Genomic DNA, 22,873 nt, shown 5'->3' on the forward strand with positions numbered 1-22,873 from the left:
AACCAGGTCTCATCTTAAACCACTGAGCTGCACTGCATAAAGAAATATATCTTGGATAATTAAAATATTAAACTTGAGTAACAGTGAGCAGTGGAGACCAAAATGGACACGAATTATCAAATAATATCTCAAATGCTTGTTATTTCACAAAATGGAATAGAAATAAAGCATTGTATGAGTGTGACTTTTTACAGAGCTCTGTGTGTGCTGAACTTTGTTGCCAGGAACAGTGCCACTGATGTAAATGGGCATCTCTCCTGCTAAGGACACACAGAATTCTTCCCAAATCCTCATTGGACACATTCCTAAGGGCATTACTACTGAAAGCTGCCTTTTAAACGACAGTCTCTCCACAATGTTTTCAAAATTGAAATATCCAGTTATAAAACCTGACATTTCAAAAATCAGAAAGCACATGAGATAGTTACTAAATCAATAAGTTTCAAATGTGTGAAAATGAAAGGAGAATGAAAAATGAGGGTTTTTTTTTCTTCCCTTCTATTTAATTATTTAAGTGTATAAATATTTGGTATCTCATCTGTCTGAAAAAAGAGCTGAAGTTCAAGCTTGGCTCAAATGGTGTCGGGACAAAGGTGAGCAATCCCAAGAAATGGCTCCTAAGGCAGCGGGAGATGCAGAGGAGTGGCAGGAATTAATCCAGGCAGGGACCTTGGACTCAGGGGAGGTCAGGGGCTCTTCTGCACCTCTCCCATTCATCACTGGATACACTTAGCAATTCATGAGTGGAGATGCTTTCCCTGATGTGTCAGCGAGGAATTGTTCTGGTGAAAAGCCAGACCACGCTTGTCTTTCTATGAAACTGGCACCAGGAGGAATAAATTCTGCAGCTTATCTTGGCACCAGAGCCATCAGCTTCTCTGGCAAGAAATCCCCACCAGAGAACTGCAGCCTGGGTCTCCACATCTGATCTCCTGCCTGTCTGGCACAGCACAAGCGTGGTTGCTGCCCAAATCCAATACCAAAGCTGTAATTCTCCCTCAGTATTTGGAAAGAGCCACAAGTGCAATTCATCTTCCTCTGTTCTCACTTTCCTATAGGCAACATAGCCCTTAGGTTTAAAATTAGAGTCAATGTGATGAAGATTTTTTTTTTTTAAACCACTGGATGGATCTTATTTTGTTATCCAGGAAAAAAAAAACGAAAAAGAGGAAAAGTACCACCCTGCATTTCCAAAGTCTGCAGGCTTTAGTATCTTAGTAATTAAAGATTTATGTTCCATCCTGCCCCAAATCCAGAGCTCATTGTCCATTCAGCTTACACTGCTCTGACTTACAGTTCTCTGCATCCATTATCTTTAATAATAAAGAGCTGACTCCACTTAATGATGGGAGAGCAAGATGTGATTAGCAATAGGAATCTGATTTATGAGCAAACAAACCCGAGTGTGGTTTTCATGTTTCATTAAAAGTATCTTAAACGTACTCCTTAATGCTAATTGAGCTCACAGAGATGAGAAAATACTCTATTCCCAATTAATGGGACAAAATAATTCATCTTCTTTCTGGAGGGAACATTTAATATCATTCAGCATTTAGAGGGAGGTGGCATCTTGACAGGGGTTTTACCACCTCAAGTGAGGTTTCACTGTGAGCATTTATCCTAAACCTGCAAGATTTCCCACTGGACATGGAAAAAATTAAACAGCATAAATACACCACAAAATGCCATATACAGCATTTCCTTTTCACAAAAGCCTTTCCTATCTTAGCTAAATTACCCGAAGCTGAAAAACAATATTGGTGAGCAAATATAGAGGCTTTTTCCTTATGTTTGTCAAAGGAAAACTCCTTGATGACTCTGTTAATTTGCTACAAGCAGGAGATTACTGAGATATTTGCAAGATAAAGTTCCTTGCAGGATTTATTGAAAACAAAACAAAGCAGAAATCTATTTTTCCATTAAGCATTTCACTTTTGTTTGTATTGCAATATTTTTTTTCCTCTTTTTGAATTATTCATATTTGGATATCAAATATTCCTACAAACCAATGCATTTAGGAATAATGAGTCCTGACTAGTTTCATTTTAACTCATTGTGCTTTCTGACCAGGATTATTATTATTATTATTATTATTAAATGACCTTCTATTCAGTCTGTTTCTATAATCCATAAATAGAAATGAGCATCTCAAGTATTCCAGTGTCATTTCCATGGTAGTTTTTCCTACCCCGTGTTTGTATAGCTCTGATGACAACACCATTTAATCCACAGCAACAGCTCTGCCTGCTCCCTCTCAAATCCCTTCCATGAATACAACCTTCTGCATTTGAGGCTGGAATCTTGTACCTTTACACTGAGTGGCTATAACATCAACTGAAGAATTAATCTGAGAACTTCAAAAGTTGTTCCATACCACAGAAACAGCAATAATTATTAGATTTTTCTGATGAAAGAGGAAAAAAATTCCTTTTGCCTTGTTCTCATGTTCTACTTGAACAGGATTTGCATATTTGGTTTGCAAAGCAGCAGGGACAAATACACTCTCCAGTGTACCCAATCCATTTTTACCCATTCCAAAGAAAGAAGGTAGAGAAGAAAAAAGGAGGAGATGCAGAGTTTCTCTCACTACCTGCAGTGATATAATATGGAGAAAATAATGCATGTTCCATAAGGAATCAGCAGAGTTCTGGAGGAGGAGAGGCAGATTCCTTCTAGAGGAAGAGTTACATGGCGACATTTTTGGTGATAACAAGTATATTAGTGACTATTTCACTGGCACATTGCCCTCACTTTCTATTTTGATTTCACACTAGGTTTTATTTTTCTCATGTCACACACATCACTAGATCCTGAATTCAGGGAAGACCAAGGCAAAGCCTGCCTACCTTTCTGACATCCCAGAGAGACAAAGTCTTGTCAGCAGAGCTGGTGACAACGGTGCTGGAGAAGGGCAGGAACTCGATGCTGTTGACTGAGCCCTTGTGGCCACGCAGGGTGTACCTGCACCTCTCACTGCAAGAGAAGAAAACAGGAATGCAGCACCCTCCACTCAGGGTAATATCATCAACAGACAGCTTTAGGTCAATGCAGAACACATCTTGTGCATCTCTGGAAAAATGAACACTGACAATGATTCCTCACCCAAACACTGCATCACAGAGACAGTTACAAACCCCAACCCATTGGTGTTTGCTTCCCAGTAAGGAAGGCTGGAGAAGGAAGGCATAAAGAAATGGGAAGTGGGTTTGAAAAGATTGAATCCTAAGGAGGAACAATGAAAGCATGACTTTGTGTTCCCTGGGTGGATCCTCAAAAAACCTTGTTGATGCAGAATTGAAAGGGAATGTGGATGAAAACGTAGGATGGAGACAGCACAGTTTCCTTTTTTATAGACATGAAATTCCTTTTTTTCAAAGGGTCTGAGAGATCTATTGGACACACACAGGCACTCTTGAAGAAAGCCAGTGAGTGCTGGCAACCTGCTTTTCCTCTCAAGTTAGAAAGAGAAAGGCTTAGAGAAAGCAAGTGGTGCCTGGGAGCTCTTTACTGAGGGGAAAGTCTTGTCCCTGTGGACACCCCAAACCCCTTTTCCCTGAAGGAGAAGTCTGTGGCTATGGATGAACCATTGCAGTGGCCACTGTAAGCTCCAAGTTCTTAAAGCAAAGGTGAGGGAACAGAGGTGCACCCCAAGAATTGAGGTGTTCATCATGACCTAACAGCTCAGATGGAATTACCTGTGAAGTGGTTCTGAAAGTTCTTTCAAGGCTGAAGACACCCAGTCACTGCACCTTCTCCCAGCTGAGCAGTAACACCCTAGAGCTTTTGGGCTGCCTTTCTCACCTCCTTGCTTTGTTTTCTTTGAATGAGTTGATTTCTGGGACAACACTGTTGGTCCTTCTCAGCTGAGGGGATGGACCTGATACAGATGGAACCCCAGACAAGAAGCTTTTCCCATTGCAGGAAACATTGTGGACACAACCACGATGACACTGCTGTGGAGAATCAGCTCTCTCACCAACAGCCTGACCTTAGCTGTACAGCTGTAATCCCAGGAAAGCTTTTTGGGTTTTGCTTTGCCTTCTGTGTACACACCAGAGCAGAACATTCCTTACACTGGAGGTGAGGAGAAGAGAAGGAAGAGCCCAAGGATGCCCCATCCAGACAACACAGGAGGTGACAGACAAATCTGGGATTACTTAAACTCAGCAGACTGGAAAAGGTGTTAAACCTTCAGGAGAGTGTCAAGAGGGGGGATGATTGAAATAATCCAGGATCCATCACTCATTATTAAACAAGGGCGTCACTCTGTGATTTCTTCAGATATATGTAAAACTTAAATGTGCAGTATTTGTATTGTTATATCCTGTGAAAACACACAGGTAGGGGAGCATAGTGTAGAAAAAACTAATCAATGTAAACTCAGTAGCAGCTCTATCCTCTTTGTTCAGCTGAGTCAAAAATAGTATGAAAAAATAAAAGCCAACAACTCATCATAAATTACTGCAGCTTTCAGCAAGAGCTCAGAATTTTATTCCCCGCTCATGTGATTCTGACAGTAGAAACACACCTCCCTGGAGCTGGCTGCTGAATATATCACTGAGGCTTGCAAATTAGATTACTGGGTGGCTCCTAACAGAGAAATTTCTTACAATATTTATTAAGGAAGCTGTCAGCAGGGGGGAATTAAAGATGTGATTTTTCTGCCTTTTTTTTTCCCTGCCTGTGTGTCCCCAGAAGGCTTTCAGAGCTCTTGCCAGTTCTGTACCACCAGTGCAGGAGAGCAGGGTCTGCAGTGAGGGGCTGCAAGGAGAGCTGCAAGGCTGGGATGGACACTGCCCTGAGCTCTGATCTAACCCAGGGACTCCTCTGATCCGTTTCGTGCTTTTCCATTTGCCACTCTGGAATGATATCCTGTGCTGAACACCAAGCCTGTCCCAAAAAGGCAGAGCAGAAGGGAAATAAGTAGCTTCTGAGGAGAAATATTATCCAGGAAATAGATTTCAAAGAAATATTAGATTCCACTGGTATCATTTTACAGAATCTATGTTTTTCTATTATAGATAATACATTATATCACCCAGTGTTATCTGTTATATAGACTACATGTATTATTTTGTCACAAGGACTCATTTTAAACTAGACATAAAGTGCTTGGCTGTTAGAACTCGGTGCACAAGGTATCTGATATTCATGATCTCTTGATATACGACAGTAAAATAACTTCAGTAAAATAATTCTTTTGTTTCACAGTCTCATGGCAATGTTTTACACCACAAACACGCCTTTTCCATCCAGATCTCTTTTATTTGTGCCTAGGAATGCCATTTTTTAAAGGTGCCCAACCATTTCCAGCTTGCATGTTCCAATGTAAAGGCTCTGAGCTGCTGAACAGTTTCTGACAAGGGAAATCCTGCTGCATTTTTTTTTTTTTGTGGGCACTCTGCATTTTTGAAAACATAGACAGCTTTCCATACCACAGTGTGAGAGTGGTTCCATTAGAAGCAAGGGAACTACTTCCAATTTTCCTGTAATAACAAGGTGTGTCTATGCTCTCCTCAAAGGCTGGAGAAGAATAACAACTTCAACCTGCTTGATTGGGCTTGGGATGAAAGAATACAGGAAAGGGAAGAAGTTAAAGGAAAAAAAAGATATTTTGTCAGGCACTGATGTAAGATCTGGACTGTCCCAGGCAGACAGGCTGCAAGAACAGGCTTGTGAAAGATTAATTAGGTGCCAAAGCAGGAAGGCCCATTCAGAATCCCTTAGCAAGGTGAAAATGGACTGGTGATGTGATGGACCATGACAGCAGCAGAAGGGAAGGAAATGATTTGCACTTTTCCATCAGGAACGCAAACACCCAGCCCTGATGCAGCCTCTCACCTTCCCACTTCCCTATCACTGCACTCTGATGAGCTCTGGCTCTCGAGATCTCATTTACCACTCTGATAACCGACTGACTGAATATTTCTGAGAACCTTTCCCCAGTGCTACATAAAATAAATTCATCTTTCAGTCCAGCTGAGACATAATTTCAGCAAGATTGTCTTGTACCAGCTATCTTCTGGTCAGAAAGGGCAACAATTTATCTAGATGTTCTTTTTCCACAAAAAAAGAGAAGTTGATATGAAGGGTAGAGCACCACCCCATTTTTTCCTGGAAGCTCATGTTTCTATCCAATGGAAAAAGTTTATCTACTTTAGAATAAACCTGCGGTGTTTTTTCATGGAAGTTCATGTTTCTATTCAATGGCACAAGTTTATCTACTTTAGAATAAACCTGTAGTGTTTTTTTTCATGGAAGCTCATGTTTCTATCCAATAGTTTATCTACATTAGAATAAATCTGTTGTGTTTTTTCATGGAAGCTCATGTTTCTATCCAATGGCACAAATTTATCTACTTTAAAATAAACCTGTAGCTACTTGCACTGGGTATTTTTCTCATTGTGAACACAGAGCCTCATGGATATAAGCCTCACAACCTCTGAACACCCTTGTTCACAAGGCAGAGGAGATCATGTGTGAACAGAAGGTTAAACACTTGCACAAATCTTGATGCCTCAAGAGGTTCCCAATAAATGATGTCATGAGATAAATGCTGCTCAGTAGTTTAGTATTTTGCAGATTGCATGCTAAAACATCACTCAGACACCACTCCAACCTTCATCCTTCCCCTGTGTTAGTACAGGACTAATTATGTTCAATGTTTTCTTTTTCTCTGCAGCCAATTCCTCTCCCTTAAATCCAGGTGAGATAATAATGTCCATCAATAAATCAGCCCTCATTCTACCTCACCAGGTTTGGATATTTTTTAAGAGTTTCAAAAAAACATGGACAGATACTAATACAGAAGCACATCTGTGCCAGGAATGTTGGCTTCAATTAACCATACCAATATTGATATAATTAACTCAACACATTGGGAAGATTTCATTTCTAGAGACTTCTCTTTTGAAAATCACATTCCAGAATGGTTCATTCAAATTCCAAAGGGCTTTCAGTAAAACTGCATTGAAAACAGAAGATATGAAAGATTTTCACTTACATAAGACTTCAGTGAATATTCCCAGGCTCTGCACAAATGTAAAACAGCCAAAATGCACCAGTCAGATATTCCAGAGACTGTGCAGTAATTGAAAGGGAAGACAGGCAGTGGGTAGACTCTTCGTGCCCTGCATAGTTTCCCAGTAAAACTCAGGAAGAACAAAGCAATGCCCAGCCTGCCCTGACTGCCAGCCATGTAGCAAACCACAGCCACGAGGCGCACAACACATGGCCAACTCTTCTGCTACTTTAGTGTCTCAAAAAAACACCCCATACATGCATGCTGTCATTCCTACAGAATTAGGATTTTTTTCCCTGTTTCTTGGCTTTTTTTTTTTTTTTTTTTTTTTTTTTTTAAGTTTCTATGTTTAGCTGTATTTGGAAGAATTGGGGGAGTGGAGAGCGATACCATTTCAGTGAGTACTTAGGTAGTCACCATTACTTATTTTATTTCTGTGCCATATTGAGCCTCAGTTCAAGCATGGTAATTAAAACTACCTATACAGCCAATCAAAATTAATGAGATTTTGAGCTTGTTTTTTGGAGTCAGTGCCTCTCCCACACACCTTTTTTCAAGCCTTCAGAGGAATTCAGGAAATAATGAATTCCCAAACAGGAAGTCCCAAACTGTACTATCTTTTCCCAAAACTGCTGTCTCAAATAGAGCAAACACTAAGCTAAACTCTCTCTCATGTCCATTGAGAAACATTCTTCTGTGTGAGCTGCAATCACAATTTTCAGGGCAAGTTACACCAGAAAGTCTCCAGCTGTGAAGGTGGACACAGCATTTCTGAGGAAGATTTGTAAAGACACACCACAACCAGCCTCCAGTGCTCCTATTGGGCTGTAACTGGAACAGTCAAAAGGAGAATCTTTTCAATAAAACCTAACCCTATCACTTTCTCATAGTATGGCTCTATCTCCAAAATTTGTTTACATTTGGCATAGAACTTTCCCAGCCAAGATCCATGGCTAAGGATAGCAAATGGGCTGGCTTAAGACATTAAAATGCCAGTTTGGTTTATGCTGTTATAAATGCATCCTATCATGTCTTTACATTTTATGACCTCTATTTTATTTCTAGGTAGCTTCACATATGACACATCCAATTATTCATGTCAAGAAAGTAAAACTACCAGTATTTCAGTAAAAAGTGCCTGCCATCATTTATGACAGTGATTTTTTTTTTTGACCCATTATTTCACTAAATGTAACACATTTTCTGAGACATTGACATGTGAGGACACTTACTCTAGAAAGTACATTTGTCTCTGAAAAAATACATGAAAGTATGATGCTGTCAATATGAAACACTTTGTTTGATTATTACTTCTACTGAAGAAAATGGAACTCTCTTCCAATTGTGAACATTCATTTGTGCTCTCTCTCAAACCAGCGTTTGACACTTGGAAAATGCAGTGCTAAAGGAGACATTAGTGCAGCTTCTGTGACAATGCAAACCTTTCTCCTCCAGTATTTAGAAACATTTATAAATAAAATACAAATTTAAACCTTCTCTGTGTACTTTATTTTCATATTTAGCACCTGTGGAATGTTATAATCTCTGCAATCAGAGTGCTCTGCAAAACGAGGAGCAATCCCCTGATTTAAACAAAGCTCCAAGTCAGGCATTCCCTGGCAAGGATCAGTTTGCAGTGCTACTCACAAGTTTCTCAATCTGGTGAAATCTGGTGAAATCTGGTGAAATCTGGTGTCAGATAATTTTAATTTTTGCACTTTTTAGGTTCACATTGAGCAGAAGCAGGATTCACTATTAAACCCATCAGGGGCTGAACCACAGAGGCACTGTGAGCTGTCCCAGTCCTGCTGGAAGCAGCACAAGCTCTGCCACTGATGGCAAGAGGAGCAGGATGAGATCCAGCTCTGTCACCACAGGAGCCTGACAGCTCACACTTTGCTCTGGTGCACAGGAAATTGAGCATGTAAAAGGAAACTGATCTCTGAAGGGGGATGGACTTCACTGGTAAGTGCAAGGGTGTGATTCTCCCCCTTCCTCTGTCCTTGTCTTCCTCTTTCTACCAAAAGCAAAGTTTCCCAGCCAGGAAGGCTTAGCCAAGGAAGAAAGAACCCCAGACATGATACATATGTTTCATTAGTGTCTTTTAGGCATATAAACAAGCATTCCTCCTCTGACTCAGCACATTTCTAAGTCTGCTGTAAAATCCTGTAACATCCTTTCCTCAGACCTCCTTATGAACAGTTGTACTGTTAACACACAGAGCCTCTGAACTGGATCAAATTGTGTCCTTCCACTGACAGGACATAAGTCAATGTCAATAGTTACATTTTTGACTTGCTTGGTAAGTTTTGAAAACCTGCAGCAGTTTATTTTTGAGAGTGCAGATTTCCTCTCTGAGATCAAGCAAGGCTCTTTTGCCCTCCCTTTTCAGGAGCTGAACTGAGCACGGCAGCTTTCCTTTAACACCAGTTTGTAAAGACTCAACTCTCACCAGCTCTGCTGCAGCTCCTGCTGAAAACTGCAGTAAAAGCCACCAGGATTTAGTAAATGAAGAAATTCCACCTGCTTCAAGAGTTAATTGCAGTCTCAACCCTCTCCTGGCCCTGCTGGTAGAAGAACACCCTGGGCTTTGTGCTCACACAGGACGCACCTACACCTCCAGGTACCTTCCAGTCTGCTCCAAATTTGTCTCACACTTATTGGGAGCCCCCACTTTTAGCAAAACTCCAAGAGAAGGCTGAAGGGCAGTGTCTGAACATGATGGTCCTTAAATGTGGGTATCATTGAGCACACCTCGTGCTCCCAGCCCAGCCCCACACACTTTGGGGCTCACTCTTGCAAGCACCTCCAGAGGGTTAAAGCCTTCCCACAGCAGGGAGGGGACCAAAATCTTGTCTAATCCCTGCCTTCCCACTCCACACCCTCCCATTCCTTGGTGCTCCCTCATTTGTGTGCTGTTAACAAGATATCTGTCAACAGCAACACCCAAACAGGACAGGAAAGCTATTTTATTGTGTTGGAAATTCATTTCATCTCCAGGGACCTTGCCTCCTTACATATTTTGCTGTTCTAAAAACGACTTCGTCCCATTTCTATAACTTGAAAGAGCCTCTTTGGCAAATAATACACAGAAAGGGAAAATTGAATGTACCTGGGAACAAAAAAATACAAAAAGCCACATGCAGAACAGAAAAAGAGGGCAATGCATTACGTTGAATGAAGTCTGATAGCTTGAACTTCAGATTCAGTGAGGTCTAATAGTGAGGGACATTTGGCAAAATTCCCCTAATAAATTTATAATTAACCAGCAGAAAGCAAGGCTCCAGTCAGATTTCTATTCTGCAGTGAAATTAGATAACAGCCAAATAATCACAGTCCTTGAAAGAGAGTGCTGTGAATGCAGGAGAAAAAGGCTGCAAAACTTCACGCCTTACCTTTGGGATTGAAGTGCTTATTTGCCTCAATTCCTGGTAATTTATGTAACACACTATGTATTACTGGAAAAGTAGCCAATTATAACACTGTATTTATTTTTCTGGCAGAGCTCTACTGTGTGTATTGAAGTAGAAGCTGTGTGTTTATTGAGCGTGTGGAAATTTCCTTTACCGGACAGAGACCAAGATGCAGCACTGAGCTTAAAAATACTCTCAGACAAAAAAAACCACAGAGTTTTGAGGCCACCACTGCTTGCTGTGGTGTTGGACATGGGGCTGGCTGCATGATGCCAGCCTGGGAAATATTAAAAACCTTATTTTTTACCATGTTTCTGTATCAAGTGCACATGGATGGTGGTAGGGTGAGCTTTACAGAGCAAATACTCTCCCTGTGCCATGGTTGGTTAGAACTCTCTGGCACAAATAGGCAAAAAAGAAATATAATCAATTACATTTTGGTGCTTGATTGAGTCCAATACTACCCAAACTCAGGATCTATTTTGATAAAAATTGAGAATACTAAATATGATTGACAATAGCTTTATATGTTTTTGTGAGTGGAAAGCCGAAGTTATTGAATTAATAATATTCTACTTAGGCTTTCATTAGAAGGCGTGAAAACTTTGCCAATAATCTATCTCCTTTTTTATTGGCTTGAAACATGAATAATGAATCTGCTCATTATTACACTGAAGATTTAGTCTCTTAATGTCTTGCTTTTCTTTGAACAAATGAAGTGTTCTACGAGAAGTATTATTATTTGTATTATTTTCTGATTCTAGATGAAGGGGTTTTGCTGTGAAGCTCTATTTTTTGTAAAGGAAAGATAAAATAATAAGACTGAAGGACTTGAAATCTCTACTTAAGAAATAGTCTATGGTCTTTCTGTAAGATTGTAATATATTCTTCAGACCCTTTTGCTATCTAGGCTTGGCTGAAGCTCATAAAGGTATCTTTAAAATCTCACTGCTCAACATTTGATCATTGGCAGCACAGGGCACGTTTGAGCTCATGGCAACAGCTGTTGCACAAGCTCACTTTACTGAAATTGGGCTCCAAATAAATTTTGGTAACTTATTTCTGCAATTTTAGTTTGAACAGAAGCCTGTTACTTACAATCCAAATTTTTCAGAAGTGAGATGAATTTTTGTAAGTTTCAAATTTGGATTATGTTTCATTTGAGAAGGACTGTACTTCCCCAAGGTTAGAGTTAAGTCAACAAAAATGACTTTGGAAGTCATGGGACAGAAGATGATTGAAGCTTTTATATCCAAAATGTAGATTTTAAGTGCCCTTTTCATCAGCTTGGTCAAAACAGACCAAGTCAATTACAAGGTCTTGCTTGAAAATGTGCCTAACACCAGGGAATGATCTAAAGTAATCCTGGTTTAATTAGCAATTCTCACCCCAGCTGCCAGTCAGAAATGACACCTTTGTTAACACTAATGGGAACATTCTGGGCATTCCCAGATCATCTGTAACACAGCTGTGGGATTTGGTCCCATATTGGTACCTGCTCTGAGCACCATGCAGGAGCACACACTTCTACATTTCAAAATCCAGGTTTAGCTCTTTCCTGTGTCTCTGGAAAATCAACACCCACGTACCAAACCATCCATTTGTGGCTATGGCATCTAACTTTTCCATCAAGTCTGTCTGCATGCAGAAAATCAATTCCATCAGCCAAAGGAAAAGCTTTGTGCAGCTCGGTGCTCCCAGCACCAACATGATCTGCAGCGGTTCCCCTCAGGGTCAGCTCTTGTATTTCACAGTGATGGAATAAAATGCTGTTTCAATCCTTCAGTCAGGAACTAGAACACAAACTCCTCTTTGGAAATGCCCGTGTCTCCGTTGCAACATACAAAAAACAAGCCACCAGAATCCCAAACCTCAGTCCAGGAGCAAGGTACACTCAGGTTCAAAAAGGAACATGGTAATTCTTAGATTATTTTTTGACTCTGACCCTTGCTCAGCACTTTTTGCAAATCAAGTTTCTTCAGGGGATTATTTTGTTGGACAGGTGAAGACAGGAGCATCAGAAATCACTTATTGAAACGCAGAGCCTTGTTTCATGAAACAATTATCTCCTTCCCCCTCCAGGCTCAGGGGTCTGAGCTAATCAGATCAGCCCAGGCTCAGTAATAATGAAATAGCTGTAACCCATTTAAGCAGGGCAGGACAAGCAGCGTGTTTGCTGCTCAGCAATTCTGCCACTGAGCAAGCAAAGCCTCTCCCCTGGGACAGCGGGCTCTCCTCAATTACCACATCAGCTGACATCAGTGCTGAGCTCATGGCCTGCCCCACACTCCATATGAAGCTGTCATCATCTTATTATCTGTGTCTTCTTTTTTCCTTTTATTACAAGGACTTTACCTCTAAAACTACTGCCTTTTCAGGCTAACCCTGAACAAGTAAATGCAGATGTCTCAATCCCTCCTTGCTTTTGAAAGACAACAGCACACATGTTTTGATGGATCATTCACTGTCAAGTGATTTCATTTTTTGTGTCCTTATATTAAAGCTTATGTGAGAACTATTTGAACAGGTTATTTTGCAGATTTAGGCTTTTGCTGTTCAAATAAAATATTGTGGAGAAGATGAGCCATCTGCACTCCACATTAAGATCCCCTTTATGGTGCATTCCAACCATCCTGAACAATTTGTTATTTTTTTCATTCTCTTCCTTGTCATCATTTATTTCATTCTTCTACACGATCATGTTAATAAATAAAGAATATGGCATTACATGCACAACTATAGACTGGTGAGACATAACATAGAAAATAACAAATATGACAAGGAGAAACAAAATTTGAAATATATTTTCACCAGAAGACCAGATAAACTTACTACATTATGCTGGAACACACATTTTCTTTGTGAGGCTAATCTGATCTATTGCTTCTGAAAACTCGCAGGCAATGTAGGAAAGAATTGTTTTTAACAAGAGTTTAAGTCTGTAACAGTGGATAACAGCACACTTTTAAAAAATGTCACTCTTGTGACACTAAAGCCCAAAATACCTCACCAAAGCTATGTTCATCCCACTAAGCTCTACCATGTCATGCTCCCTATAAATTTACATATTTTGGATGAGATTTCCAAGCTGCCTGGGCAGTGCAGAGTCTGAGATTCCTGCAGCTGTTGGGTGCCCAAATAATAGGATTTTCCCACGAGACAATGTGGTCACACCAACATATTTTCATTTAACCCCCTGGGCTCTTTGAAAGCTCCAACTCTGGGTGAATTAAAAATGAAGGGTTGGGGTGAGGCAGCTGCTGAGGGAGAACTTGTTCTGTGAACTTGTTTAGAACTTGTTCTGTGCTGTCACCAGAATCAGGGAGCAGCTGATGAGGAGAACAAGTGGCTCCCTTCTGTTTGCTGCATTAAATTGCACAATGGGTGACCCAGGTCTGCACTAGCACAAAATTCTTGCCTTTCTTCAAAAAAGCCACCACTGTTGGAAAACTACCAACAAAAGGGAAAAACTGAAACAAGAGCTATACAGGATGCCAGCAGAATAAATCTAGAGAACTTAGCTAGGTCCACACAGTTGCCATAAAACTGATTCAAATCAGCTTTTAGCTCTCAAAAAAAACCAAACAAACCTGAGTCCAGCAAACTCCCTGCACCCCCAAAAACCTCTTAAACAAACCAAAGCTTTGCCATTATTTTACCTCAGGATCCATTTGCTGGTCTAGCTTAGAGTGATGAAATTCTATATAGGACAGACAAAGCAGTACTGGCATGTCATAATTTAATTTCACTACTTTTTATTAAGTTAGTATTTTAAAATTTATTTTTAATATCTTTCTTTTATGTCTTCAATCCCGACCCATGTACATAAAAAGCACTGTGACACTGTGACTCTTGTCGATGTTAGTTTATTTTCCTCCACATTTTAAATTTACTGAAACTTCTTTAGACGTATTAAACAAGCAAATTCTTTTTGAAAACAGTACAACAAGGCTGAGATGCAATAGATATAAGCACTTCAATACTTAAGTGAGGAAAATGAATTTCAGTGTGCTTTCAAATTGGTTTTCTTCAGTGTAGAGTTTCTTTATTTGTCCAAATAAAATGGATTTGAGTGGGTGGCAGCTTTAAGGAGTTATGCAGCACTATCCAATGGCTTTGTGAACTTGGGAAGGGATTATGAATAATGGATTTGCTGTGCTCTTAGGCATGGAGCCACAACAAAACCAGTGCCATTGGAAGCTCTCTAATGGGCATCTGCTGGAGTGAAGAATAAAGAGCCTGGTCCACCCACTGAAGCTACAGGTGCAGGAATGTTTGTTTAGTTCCTGAACAGAATGGGAAGAGCTGAATTCCCAGGGATACCTCCTACCACTCCCCAAAAAGGAAGAAAAGGGCTGGATTTCTCTTTGCCAATAGCTGGAGGAAGGAAAATATTAACTTGAAACGCAAGCACAAAATATGAGTGATTTTGTCTCCTCCTTAGCTAGATGTGAACAGTTTGGTTTACTTTCCTTTTTGTCCAACTTTCCCTGTTCACAGCATGATTTTCCATCAATATATTTATATTATAACATATATATTACACCTGTCTAATCCCAGTGTGCACACAAAATAAGTGTCACTGGATGAGAAGAGTCTCCACTGTTCTCCAGGGAAAGAGAGACCTTTGCAAGTCCCTACTGAAACCTCCAGCTGCACACAGCAAAGCTCAGTTTACAACTGAATATGTAATCTAAGTACTGTCAAGCCATGAGTGATAACCTGATATGGATCACTTAGAAGGCTGACACACTTAGAATTAGGTTTTCATCAGCCCACAGTGCCAGCTGCTAACTTCACACCTTGTATCTCAGTGTTCCCAAACCCTCATTTCAATCTTAGCCTTCCAAAGTCAGCTAAGATCTGTATAACTATGAAACAAACCCTGATATTAAATAAAAAAATAAAATCTAAAAGGGGCTTTTAAAGGAGCAGAAGATCACACACAGTATTTTTACTTTTTTCTTTGAATTTCAGAGCAGGGATATGAGTGTGAGTACAGCTGTGTTCCCAGTGTGCAGCAAACTCCTGTGCCCTTTATGCCACAGAAACACTCTGTGACCGTCTGCTCTGCATTAAATAATTCACAAATTTTGTTGACATTTTACTGCAGTCTCCATATTAAGATTCCATTATCTAGAATGTTTGTGTTGGTGACAGAAATATGCTTGAAAGAGACACTAAAATATAAAGAAATTCATTGGGTTTGCATCAAGTGGATAATTCCAATACATATTTAATAGGTTTCCCACAGACACATGCCTTTGCAGGCTCTGAGTTCAGTAAATAGATGCATAAAAATTGTTTTGCAGATGGTGAATTGATTTCTAGCTGGGAAAGATATTGGTCAGCCTAGAACAAGATTTTTGTGTGATGATGTGTCTCAATTCACATCAGAAAACCTACAAATATTCAAGTGCAGAAGGGAAACTGCCAACATTTTTATTTGCTTCATCGTGATCTTCACCTCCACCAAGGCAAAATCCCTCCTTATTTTCCTGGGAAGTGTCAGAGGGGTCATGTCTGCTGAATTCACAGGCTTAACCACTTGGATCATGTGGGAACAGACCTTACAGCTCTCAGCCTGCTTGAGGATTTGGAGATCTGTCTCAAAGAATAACCCACACCAGAGAAGCTGTGTTACTTGCATGAGGTCCGACAACTTAGGGAAGTGTAAGGGGTGAGGACAGAAATGAGCCCCAACTTTTTGAAAACTGCCACAGAGAAAATAAATCACTATTGGGCTGGGAACAGTATTTATTCATATTTTAAGGATGTACAAACACAATTCAGTGTCTTCCAACATCAATTAAAAACCCAGGGAACTTTTTTTGTATGCAAGAATTAATTGTTAAAGGACTAAGATGCAACTTGTGTTCATTTTCCAGCTGAGGCTAATCAAAGATGAATAGAGTTTGCTCTAATAGGATGCACAACTAGAGTTCCACCACTTGGGAGAGAAAATAATCTTGTGTAACATCTGAACCCTTAAAAGGAAACAATAAAAAGGAAGAAAAATAAAACCCAAAAGCATCACACACAGATATGTCTGAAGACTGCCTGGAGCCAGAGGACAAGAACTCAGAAAATTACAAGAGGAATTTACATGCATTAAGGCACCCACTACAGCAGACTTTCACTTTGAAATCAAATGACCAATGCATCTGATTTCAAACCAGGAGACATGATCAGCTCAAAATAGCTCACATTCAGGTGGATATGTGGATATTTCTGTCAGAGTATTGTTGCTTATGAATAGTAAGATGTATTCCTGCTCTTTTTTAGTTCACTGGGAGACAAGAAGAGAAATAACCTACAATTACCTGTGCTACAGCACACGGGGATTTTGGGTGCTGTAGCTCACTTGATGTGGAGCACAGACTGTGTGTGTATTATTTGCACTAACTGGTACTGACAGCACGTGGGAGTGATGATGGAGACACATAATTTTAATGAGCTGTTGTCTTCCCTGAGCTCTGTAATAATATCTGACACTTTTCACTGCTCTGTGAATGACTCTGTTGGTACAATTAATTTCTGGTTTGGTGGAGATACTATAAGTCAGTATTTCTAGGAAAAGAGCTTAGGTAAAGAAAAGCCTGCCAGTAATGAGTGACTGTAACGTGAGGGAGAAAGAAAACATCTGGATAATGAGCCTGGATGTGGAGTGGAAAACCATAATCTGACTTCAGTTGTGCTGAGTGCCTGCAGTGCTGATCCTCTGCATTTCAGTTCTGAATCTAGGACAGTGGAAACACCCTGTCAAGATCTGACTAACATTTTGCAGGCTGTAATACCTGCACACTTGCAAATAGGACAAAGAGAGAAAAAAAACAGTGCCTGAGCTTCCTCCAGTGCACACAGTCCCAGCAGACTCAGCTTTTTGACCTGCCAGTTGCTCTGGTTAGGATTTGGTGGAAGGAAGCCTCAGTTTTACCTCCCTCATTCCTCCTGCTCCTGAAGTAGCTTGCAGGGAATTGAGGAGGTGTTTGGACAAATGAGGGACACCAAGCAAAAGGTGTTCAACTTCCAGAGGAGCACATTTCCTCACCAGCTCAAATAAAGCTTCCTGCTGTCCAACAGGAGCCTCTCAGCCACCTACCCATAATTCAGGAAATCTGGCCTGAAGGAGGAGAACTAGAACATAAAAAAACCCTAACAGCTGCACCTAGTATGTTTTTCCCAAGCCATACTGAATGCTGAAACAACAGAAGCAAGGAAACTTCTCAGATCAGAAAATTATACATCCTTTAATGTAAATCAAGTGCAACTTTCTCATCTATCTCTTCATAAAATAAATACTGTGTAGCTAACTATGGCAGAGTTCAGGTAGGCCTACTCAGAAATCTCTGCAGAACTCAGACATTTTAGAAACCAGCTCTATTTTCAGCTTAAGTTTTTTAAAAAAATAAAGTAGTAACCTGATTGTTTTCCCCCTCCATTAATCAAAAATGGTCCTGTGCAGCTCAAGACCAGTAGCAGAAATCAGAACGCAAAGCACTTACATTTCTGTGTGTTTAATGCTTTAGGGAAAAAAGTCAAGATATTCTGAATTAAAAAGAAAAATTATCACTTTAACTGCTAAGATCTTCAAATATGCCTCCTATGCACAGGCTAAATTGCCACAGATGGTTCCAGTAAAAGCCAGAGAGAAAATGGATTTATCTAGACCAGTAGCCAGCAGTCACCACTACAAATATTCCAGCAGAAGTTACACAACTCCTGTCATGTTTTACAGAGTAATTAATAATCACATAAACATCTATCTCTCATGGATCTATATTATTACTGAAAATCCAATACTGATTTTCTTCCTTCCCACCCAGTAGGAAGATTTGAAGACAACTAATCTTGACATATTTTTATCATCCCCAAGGAACGGAAAGGCAGGGGTTTGATGATGGCTTCAGTTGCTGGCCTTGAGTAAAGCCCTTCACCTCTTTGTTTATTCACCAGATGTAAATAATGGTGTGGCTTGCCCAGCTCAGGCATTCCATGGGCATCAGCTAAGATTTTTCTGGCCTTTGGGACCTGCAAATATGTGACCATAATAAACATTTCTCATTGTTGATGCATGTTGCCTCATACTAAATTCCCTATGTGATTTAAGTTTACAACATTGAGTTCAAGCTACACTTCCTGTAAAGTTTTGTACTTCAAGCTTCATCTTATCCAGTATTATGAAGATTTAGCAATATCTTCCCCTTAACTGAATAGCTCTGCTTTGAATATAATCTTTTCCTTGATAATTCGCATTTTCAAATTGATTTTTTACAATTGGCTCTCTGGGAATTATATCAACGAAATTTTAGACATTCCCGATCCTGAAAAATGTGTTATGGAATTGTAGCATAATTATAAATTTGGAGGCTTGGGCATAGGCTTGGATTTGATTTGAAGGATTAATAGCAGCTTGTCTCTCCAGTGCTCCTTGGAGGATTCCAAAGAGAATTCTCCTTTATCAAAATGGCAAGCACTTCCTGCCGTGCTGTCAGGAGAGACATTACAAACTACCCAAAAATGGTCCTTCCACATTTCCTCTGAGTTCTTCTACCTGCCTTCTAATTTCCTGGAGGACATTTGTCTTCTCTGAAAATAGATTAGCTCCACTCTTACTGGAATCAATTAAATGTGGGATGTGGCCAGAAGAGCCTGTGGCTTGTGTCCCACTGAGCAGCCACTCAGACACCTCAAATGGGGTATCTGGACAAGGACTGGCTACACACACTCACCCTGATTCAAAAAGTGAAAATACAGCTCCATTTTGAAACTAGGAAATCTTGGGTTTCCTTCTGAGGTGATTTTTCAGGATCCTGATATGGATGCATTTGGTGTAGTGAAAAAACCCCTACAAATCTGTGAGTAAATAATGCATTTCAAAGCTGTCCATTGCTTAAGGGAAAAGGAAGAAAAAGAAACAGAATGTGAATGTCAAGGATGGCAGGAGAAGCCAGGCTAAACCCTGGGCTCTGATAGCACAAAGCAGAGAGTGTGACCAGTCCACTTGGCTACTCCAGCTACATTAAATCATTACTTTAGTGAAACTAGATAAAAAACCCACCCCAAAGTGTAGCAGCCGTATAAAATCAACTTAACCATGTCTTGCACAGTACACTCAAGATGTGTATTAATAAAACACAGGCAGTGCCATCACTGCATCATATCATATCATGGTATCATTCCAAGAAAACTGTAGCTGACAAGGGGCTTCTAATTAAACAAATTCCATCCCTGCTTCATTTCTTTAAATACTAACCCTAAATTTTCCAAAATTAAATGCTTCTCATGAAAAGAAACAAAACTATAAACAGCAGTTACCAAGGGGAGAGAAATCACAACAGGAGATAATTTTAATAGGGGCATTAGAGCAAAATTAGAATTATATAAACTAGTAATTAATGTCAGATATATCTGACACTTGGGCAAAGAAGTGAGAATGTCCAGTCTTGTTGCAGAGAAGCAAAAAGTGTCAACAACTTTTTTTGTATGTCTGGAAATAAGTAAAAGAAATATTAACACCTCAGTAACAGGATGCTATCCTGGAGGTTTTACAGGAGAATCAACAATAATCACTATTAGTCACTTCTAACACCTGCATCTGAACAAATGCACCAATGGATAGAAATTACTAAAGACTCAGGTAAACACACATTTTAAAATTCTAAAATAAAATTTGATTATGGGAGAAATTTCCATGAGTAGACAAAAATTGCCAGGTTAATGGAAAAGGAAAACAAATGAGTGATGGATTAAGGAACCAGAAATGGCTCCAATTCACAAACACTTCCTCACCCTGGGCTCTGCTGCAGGACAGCACAATTGCATTTCTTGCTGGCCTAATTCCACATAGCTTGAATGGAAGTAGAGAAAAATGGAGAACTGGTCTAATGAGTGCAGAATGGATCAACTGGAGAAAACCAATTCTAGCTGTTCTGACTGCTGCAAACCATTTCTCAAGCTCAAAGCATAAATAACAATGTTTGCATTTAACATTCGGTGTGGAGCATATGTTTGCAAAGCTAAACAACCGCCTGTGTTTACATGAGATATACGATGCTCAGCTTGATTTGCATATCACAGATCAGGCTGTAAATCTCTGATGATATTTACCACTGGATAATTGAAATTAATCCTGCCAAAATGACTTTGACAGTGCTGAATTTATGGTCTGAGAAAACACCCCTGGAGCTGGCTGCTGTGCTAGAACATAACTGGCTGCATATTTTCAACCTGAGCTATGCTGCTGCATAAAATCCTGGCCACAAATGAGAAACCTCTCCCTTTTTTCTCCAACTTCCTATTTCCATAATCTTTAAGAAGTGGGGATAATTTTCAAGGTAGCAGATATGTCCCTGTTTTGTTTTGGTTTCATTTTTTCTAGCCATGGCAGGCACACAAGTTACCTTTCTTCCCTGCACTCCCCATCCCAATGTTACAACATTTTCTTTTTAATTCTCTTTAAAAGCAACCAATTATCCCAGCAGAAAGCATCAGGAAGTTCCAGCAGCAGAACTCAAACTCCCTTGAGTCCTTCAGTAACTCAGATCATGGCTGTGTCTCAGCCTGTGTCTGTGTTTCCAGAGAAAAAGGAAGGGGCTTGGATTTTTATTTCTTTGCTTTTTGTTTTATTTCTTAAACTCAGCTTGTATCTTTAAATAGAAAGCACGTAAGTTGTCTAGAACACAGTTTACTACAAAGCTACCTCACATTATCCTTCTGGTAGGAATGTCATTTGTGGCTTGATATATGATTGAAACTTTCATTATACAGACAAAAAAACATTTGTGAATAATAAAAACCCCCAAACAAACAAAAACCCCAGCAGTAATTTCACATTCCAAGAAAATAAGGTTCAAATATTTAGCAGGCAGAACTTTCTCATCGTTGGCAAAGAATTATAATTTATTAAATTGTAATTTATTAAAACTGCTGGCAACCTTTCCTATTCAAGAGATGTTGCACCTTGAATTCTTTGGACTCCAATAAGGGCTTTGATGATTGTGCAAGTTGCACCTTAGATTTCAGTGCTAAAAGATAGCAAATAGCCTCTCCAGCTCTTACACCAAGTTTGCAACTACAGAGAATGCTGTATATTTTCCAAAAGCAACACTTATAGAAAAGCATGTACCTAATGTATAAAAGTGGCTTTTTTGAAACTCAGGAAATGAAAAACAACTGTCACCCACTACAGAAATAGATGTATTTTTATTTGTAGCATTTTTAAAAAATATACCTCTTTCAGAGAGGTGCCAGTGATAACTCTGACATCCTTCTTGCTTTTCTTCCCCTACAATCTGCTGCTTTCCAGGCCCATTCAATTTGAAAGCAGGCATCCATCCAAATATGTAATATTAAGGAAGAAAGACAGCTCTCATTTATAAAATCTTAATTCCTTGTTAGTGGAAAGAATAAAACCACCAGATTAACTGTGATCACTGATCATTATCCTCCCACAAGAATGTTTTCTTGGGCTCTGTCCCCTGCTCAGAGCTTGTGGCACCTGTGATGCCTTGTCAAGGCTGGCCTAGAGCAGAGGCCAGACAGAGTTAAAGAATAAAGCAGGGATTTATTAAAAGGCCTCAATGGGCACAACTTGGGCAGTACAAGAGCCCAGCCAGGACTACACCCAAGATGAACCAAAATGGTCACAAAATGGACAACTGGTCACAGGGTCTCAATTTTTATAGGTTCTGGTCCATTTGTATATTGCAGTTAATTGTCCAGTTACAGCTTTAGATTATGAAGTCTTGTCCTTCTTGTTTTTCTCTCTTCCTTCCACCATTGTTTGTGCTCTTGGGCCTGAGATTTGGATCATTTGTCCTTGGTCCCCAGCTAGAGAAGGAATTGTTTTGTCTCCCTGCTCTGTGAAGAGAGCTCACCATCCCCTAATATGAAGCTCAGACTTACACACTAGAGCAGCACAGAATGTGAAAAATAGAAAAGCCAAAACCTGAGGCCTCATCTGGACAGAGAGAATGCTGATGATGGCACCTGGATGAGCACCTGTTGTGTGGGGATGGGGAGACAAGTAACATTCCAAGCATCATAAACCATGGAAGGCCTGCTCCTTGTCCCTCCCCAGGCTGCCAGGGAGGCTGAAGGAGGGCACACATTGCTGTGGTGGCCAGCCCAGCTGGCTGTGCTCACACCAGAGAGCTCCAGGCTCGTGGCACATTCCAGGGGACACCCTGGGACAGCTGGGATTAATGCTGCACATTCAGCCAGTTAGCTCAGCAAGCAGCACTGCCGAGCCCAAACTCACTGCAGGCTCTTCTGTAGAGCAGCTCCAAATCTAACAGCAGCAATTTAACAATGCAATGGAAACCATCAGCTCATTAATCTGTCCAGAGCCTTACCCAATTTCCAAATCTTGCTATACATCCTGCACAGGCTGATTTTTCACTTGAATGGGCCAACATGGGCATAAGGCCTATCTGCA

At 40.1% G+C, this 22,873-nt stretch overlaps 1 protein-coding gene across 1 annotated transcript in view; it reads right to left on the reverse strand.

Moving 5' to 3' along the window:
• The window catches only part of SPAG16 (sperm associated antigen 16), a 372,211-nt gene that overhangs the window by 150,233 nt on the left and 199,105 nt on the right, over positions 1-22,873 (reverse strand). The window contains exon 13 of the mRNA XM_005486882.4: positions 2,847-2,973. Coding sequence (XP_005486939.2) covers positions 2,847-2,973 — 127 coding nt within the window. The remainder of the gene's footprint in view (positions 1-2,846; positions 2,974-22,873) is intronic.

The sequence above is a fragment of the Zonotrichia albicollis genome, chromosome 10 (assembly GCF_047830755.1).
Source record: "Zonotrichia albicollis isolate bZonAlb1 chromosome 10, bZonAlb1.hap1, whole genome shotgun sequence".
Classification (NCBI taxonomy): Eukaryota; Metazoa; Chordata; class Aves; order Passeriformes; family Passerellidae; genus Zonotrichia; species Zonotrichia albicollis.